General features: G+C 37.5%; 1 protein-coding gene across 1 annotated transcript; it reads right to left on the bottom strand.

The window, feature by feature from the left end:
- Window positions 1–327: 327 nt before the first annotated feature.
- Window positions 328–1,336, bottom strand: LOC149154279 (LOB domain-containing protein 12-like). Its single transcript, XM_089444095.1, has 2 exons — window positions 1,244–1,336; window positions 328–642 (listed from the first exon to the last, which is right to left on the bottom strand). Exons 1-2 carry the CDS (start codon window positions 1,334–1,336, stop codon window positions 328–330), a joined length of 408 nt encoding a protein of 135 aa, XP_089300221.1.
- Window positions 1,337–6,624: the final 5,288 nt, after the last annotated feature.

Raw genomic sequence — 6,624 nt, 5'->3', positions numbered from 1 at the left:
TTGTTCATGATCTGCAGGTTTTTCCGGCCATACGTAATAAAGAACACAAAAGTGTTTAGAGATCCAAGCGTAATCCAATTTTTGCAGCGTCAGTTAGTAGATTAGTCTCGGCGGAACAAGGTAGACGAAGAAATGTTTCTCAAACAAAACAATAGCGAACCATTCTTATTTATGTCTACAGTGGTTGTAAATGTAGAGATTGTAAGTCGTCATAATCATATTTCTGCATTGGTCAGGAGAATGGTCTTGGGGTAATGAGGACATCCAATGTTTTCCCTTATCAACATACAATTACTCTAAAATTAAAGAATAGCGAATCATTGTTATTTATGTCCACATTGGCTCCCATAACTGCAGAGGATCTACGCCGTCTAAAACGGGCGAGTTCAGCTCTGGCGGGATGTAAGAATTGAGCTCTGAGACTTCATGATATCCATAGATGATGCTTAAAAGATTTGCATTATGCTCAGTAATCCTGGCTACTCCTGCTCGTGTGGCAGCCAATTGTGATTGCAGCTCTGACACTTTATTTTGGAGATCGTTGATTACTCCTACGCACCCAAAGACAGGATCTCGAATTCTCTCCCTCGCTTCGTACACCATGCTGTTTACAGCATCGCCTCTCTTCTCGACCGGAAGATCCTGTAACACAATAATGCATCACCACACACTTAGTTTTTGCAAATCTCAGGGTCTTCACATCAGTACGATCATATCGAATTGCACGTAGAGGAGCTTAATTATTACTCTTCAAACACTTCTTCATGCCATAATAGATAAAGTTAATGCACTCGAATTTCATTCTTATTGACAGAGCAGGATTCCAGAATCCCGTAATAGGAGCGTGAAGATTATTTATTCTTTGTAAAATAACTGTAGACAAATTTAATGTGTGTTTCGTGTCTTTGAATTCGGCCAAAATTTGGTAATTTTGGGAGAAACGAGGATGAGCACAGTAATCTATAATAATTAACTAAAAATGAGCATTCTAATGCAATTTATAGTAATCAAGGCCTGACACGTGCGCGTAGACTTTTACGTTGGAAGCATTGGGTACATCCTGTTCACGCCAGCAGGGTGTGGGGTCATCGTGATGGGCCCGTGGAACAATTAATGGCTGTGAGGGACGTGTGGCGCGCTTTCACGCTGTTGAGCCCCTAACCATGGAGGGCCTATGGGTGGTGCGAAAGGGACAAGAGAATGAAACATGTTTCTCTCCGCACTTCGTGACTCGACTAAATACCGTGCGACTTTCTGGTGTCAGGCTACTTGCAACCCTTAGATGAGCAGTTGTCTCCACCGTCCGATCAGGCTTTGCAACTTTTCTGCCAAACATGCTGTGACATTAGGGCGATGTATGAAGTGGTGGACTGGGCACATAGAAGGTGACGAATGGATGGAAAGAGGACATGGCTGCAAACGTGGCGGGTGACGTGTACATGAGGTGGACATGGAGGGAGGGACACGGAGGTCCATGTGGAGGCTGACATGGTAGCAGAGGGGTAACTGATGGGCGGGGTGGTCAAGCAGTGGGCCACAGGATGACATGGAGAGGACACACAGTAGCATTTCGCGAAGGAGTTGTCTATAATGCGACTTTTTGGAGATTCCGGTGACGGAATCCGACGGAAGAAATTGAGGTTAAATCTTGATTTGTTGCAGTTAAAATGGTTTTTTAACTGCATATTTGGATTCAGCACCCTGGAAAACCCCTCGGACGCTTTGATTGTGCAGAAACTAGCTATCAAACTTGCGATTCCAATAAATTGCTACCGGATTTTGATCGGAAAAACCCACTGGAAAAGCTTCCAAAAAGTCGCATTATAGACAATTGCTTTCGCGAAGGGGATTTCAGGTCACGAGGTCATGTGGAAGGCCTATAATGCGAACACGTGGCTTTCTCTGCGTTATTGCACGTGTGTCATGTTGGTGCGTGAGGCTGGGAACCGTCTGATCTACGAGTGCCTTCGTCATTGGATTTGGGTGGTGCTCAGCTTCCGCTGGTTCCATTCTTCTTGTTGGCTTCGCCTGCTATGCCCCACTACGCACGCCTTCCTGTTAGCTTCGCCTGATATGCCCCACTACGCACGCGCTCGAGCATGCCCTCCCGTGCCGAGTGCCCTAATTTGAGGTGCGAAGCGGCCCGAGTGGAAGGTACTCATGCGCTTGCCATGATGGTTTCCGTAGCCTAGCAACCCGAATATGATTATGCTTAACTAAAATATTTAAGAGTAGCTGAGCATAGGTTGTATGAAGAGGTGAAAGTAAAAGTAAAACTTCACCAAATATTTCTGAATGTTTTAGAAGCGATATTGGGGTTAAGCAAGGTTGTCCATTGTCCCCTACCTTTTTGGGTTTATATATCGACAAGCTTGAGGAGTAGTTAAATTCGCAAAGGGGTGATGGTATCTATTTGGGCAAGTTTGTTATAAGGATTCTTTGCAAAACGAAAGTATTGGTCTTCTCTAAGAAAAAAAAACATAACCAGCATAAGTTCTACGAGGAGTAGTTAAATTCTCAAAGGGGTGATGGTATCTATTTGGGCAAGTTTGTTATAAGGCTTCTTTGCAAAACGAAAGTATTGGTCTTTTCTAAGAAAAGAAAACATAACCAGCATAAGTTCTACTTTGAAGGCAACATTCTCGAAGAAGTTGCAAATTACAAATACCTCGGAATTGACTTCAACAAAAATCTCGCTGGAATGGTTGTAGAAAGAAAAGAACTTTGGGGCGTTGGAAAGCATTTTATGCTTTTCAAAATAGTTGTAGAGAGGCAAAGTTATGGGACTGGAAAACCACTCAAACTCTTTTTGGTCTTCTAGTGATTCCGTTTATTCTATATGGTTGTGAACTATGGGCCAGCGGTACATCCGATATGCAGTGGAGACAAATTGAGTAAATTCAAAAGCATTTGATTACAAACAAATTTAAAATTAAAAGTGTAGTTACTTATGATATCTTGTTAAAGCAATTGCTATGGCGCGAGTCATTAGATATTTAAAAAAAATTGAGCAAATGGAAGAGGGTAGATGGCCTAAGGTTTTCTTTAATGATATATTGTGCAAGAGCCAAAAAACTTGGATGCAGCGAAATAACAAATGGTTTAGTAAATGAGGTATTGGCTTGAATGCGTGTCCCATAAATAGCAAAGAGATAAAATCCTTCTTTATGGAAAAGTTCCACAAGCGTACTTGGGATAAGGAACTAGGAAGAAAGAAAAATTACTATATTGAAGTGTTTAAGCCCACTCATAGTCATCAACGAAAAGCATACATAGAGGCCAATATCTCTTGGAGAGCAAAAATTCTTATTGCTCAATTAAGGACTAAGTCTCATCAACTCCGTTGTGAAACAGGGGCTGGAAAATGCCAAAGGAAGTGTGGGAGGAAAGAGTATGCATTTTTTGTTCTTCGAGAAAAGTGAAAACAGAAAAAATTCATTTTAGAATGTGAGGCCTTCAAAGACAACATGAAAAGTTATGCAGATATGCTGGCAGCTAGCTCTTGGGATAATCTATTTAGCGAGGGGTTTGTCGAGAAGATGGGAGCATTTATTTTGAAGCTTCACAGAAAAAAAGCCGAATACATCAAGCAGATGAAGAAGCAATTTGTCCCATAGGCTATCTTTAGCCTCGTGGATGTTAAAAATAATTTCTTTCTTTCTTTCTTTCTTTGCAGATTGTGTTTGGACTCTGGTCTTACCCACCATTGGAATCTCACACCAACCAATAATAATAATCTTTTAAATGTGAAATGTGTTATTAATTAAGGGGCTTAGTTTTTTGTTTTGTTTTTTTTTTTTTTTTTGTATTTTGAAGGGTAGTCTTACTTATAGATGAAATGGTTTCTTTTCACTAACATCCAGCATAATTTTTTAAAGATTTGAGTTTAAATTATTTTATTTGAAGAATTCAAGTACCTCCTTGCAATTGTGTAACCAAATTTTAATAAAAAAACTATTTGGTCTAAATTAGACTACACTTAAATTAGACATGTTGTGGTGACGATGAACCACACTCGCTAGTTCAAAACGCACAAATAAATTTTGATATGATTATCACCCAAAAACATGTGTCAAAAACTTAAATAAATGTTTTGATATTTATGAACTTTTCTCAAACATTTTATTTATATAACTATAGTAATCTATATAACATTTTATTTATATAGCTATAGTAATCTATATTTATTATTCATGCTAATAAAAATTAGAAATAACCATATCACTGTCTTTCAGATATTTATTCTCAAATAAATAAATAAATTGACACAAAAAAAACAATAAATTGCGTTTTAATTTGAGGATGTCAAACAAACAAATATAAAGACAGAACATTACCAGTTGAAACAGTGTTGAACTAAACTAGCTCTAAAATGTGAATGTAAACTTTCATCGTTCTCCACATACACCTACAAATACTACAACCTCTCAAATTAAGCAGAAATATCAAAATTCAATATCAGAACTGAGAAACTCGATCGGTGGCCGGTTATTACTTCTTGAGGAACCTTGGCTGAATTTTCGTGAATGCTGCTCTGTGAAATTAGCATTTATCTATTGGTTGATGTGCTAGTAAATGTTAAGCAGCAAAGCCTAAATACCAAAACTACATTATAGCAATGCAACGAACCTTGAGCAGTTTGATGACGCGGCCATTTCCGAACACCCTGCGTACCAGCAGGAATTTGTGGATATCGTCCGGAAGAAAATATGGTGCCAGCACGCATTTTTCTGAACACTTTTTTCGCCTGACTTTGCAAGCAGCACATGCAGGTGTGGTCGACGAAGTGGCGCAGCTCATCTACAAAATAAAGACAAAAACAGGAAAGAAATGGCCTGTATGAGATCCTTCTTATCACTGTTTTTCTAAAACAACATTATATTCGCATAGTATTTCCTACCTTTCAATTGTTTGTTGGAATAATGAAAACAGAAGCAGTTTAACGGTGGAGTTGGAGCATAACAGGAATGAGCTACTTATAACCCAAACTTCGGTAAACTACGAATACTCTGAAACCATCATAATAACGGCCAACTATCTGATGTCAGAGTTTCTTCCTGCATTTTCTTTCAAGTGATGTCACAGTTTCATTATGTATTTTTTTTAATAAATAGCTTTTTAACAGTAAGAAGCCGGAAATGATTTTAGAATATTGCATAAAATCTTAAATCAATCCAAATCTGACGGAAATGAAGTCGTCTATTTTTTTTAAAATAATATAAGTCCAGCAAAGAATATGCTGCATTTATTAGAAGATCTAAATTTTGGTGGAAATTTTGATATCCCAATCCATATAGACTGAGAAAAATCTATGAAGATATCATATCATTTTACACAAAAATTTAAATTATAATAAAATCTTGATTCATATTTGAAATATCTGTCGACTTTTATCAAATTGATGAATTTAGTTTTTGTCGGCCGACTTTAGGATTAAAAAATCCTTTACTACAAGAATAACTTGAGAACGATTGTTGTGGTTCCTGCTGACCCCGTAAATTCAAATGTAAAGTTGACGGGCTATTCTATGGCCTCTAATAATGAACCCAGAAAGCCTAACGAATAAACAAGAAATGTCGGTGCTTGCCACCTGACTCGTTTCCTTGACGCGTGTTTCCCCGCCGTAATTGAAATTTGTATTCCCACTGCATCTTTGAAACTACATAGTAATAAAATGGGAGAATAACTATAAAATTCTTGAGAGGACGTACTTTTAAAAGCTATTGTCCCCCAGTTTGAAAAAATGGATGGCTATTTCTTCTCGCCGCATCCCAGAGGGGTCCTTTCTCCCGCGATTGGATGGACGGTGAACGGCCTTTTATTTTATTGTTAATAATTGAAATTGGAGAGGACGGTGAAAGGCTCTCACTTATGCCTTCTATTTAAAAGAGTTCATCGTATAAATAGTAAGAGTTCAAAATATATCTACTATTTAAAAGAGGGGTTGTGTATGATTATACATTATTATAGTTATATAATTAAATGATATAGGTACCAATTTATGATATGCATTAAAATAACTGGCTTTTCAGATTGATCCAATTAAATAAATAAAATATAATTAAAAATATAAAAAATAAATAAACTATATATAGATATATATTAAATTATTACTCAGCCCCAAGGGTTAGATTAACTAGTCAAATAAGTGCTTCGCTGTTTGGAAGGTCACAGGATCAATTCTCCCCGAAGCCCTTGGGGTTAGGCCTAGCTATTGGCCGCGGGGCTTGATACCCTTGATCAAGCTCAGATATTTCCGTGGACATAGCGGTCACTTAGCGGCCACTCAGTGACCGGGGATTGATACCCTTGATCAAGCTCAGATATTTCTGTGGACATAGCGGACACCCAGTGACCGGGTCTTGATATCCTTGATCAAGCTCAGATATTTCTGTGGACATAGCGTTCAACCAGTGATCGCAGGTGTCCGTAAACCTCCTGAAAATAAATAAATAAATAAATAAATAATTTATTAGATTATTACTCTTATTATTAATTATAAAAATAATCAAAATATTTCATATATATTATATATTTTATTTTATGTTAATGTTTTTTCTTTTATAATTAAATTGAAAAGGAAAAGGGTTATAACTATTTTGAAATACCTTTTATTTGTGATTA

The sequence above is a fragment of the Pinus tabuliformis genome, chromosome 9, assembly GCF_031772625.1.
Source record: "Pinus tabuliformis cultivar Carrire ecotype Pingquan chromosome 9, CPIR1, whole genome shotgun sequence".
Lineage (NCBI taxonomy): Eukaryota > Viridiplantae > Streptophyta > Pinopsida > Pinales > Pinaceae > Pinus > Pinus tabuliformis.
The sequence above is the reverse complement of the archived record's forward strand: the minus strand, read 5'-3'. Positions and strand labels throughout refer to the sequence as shown.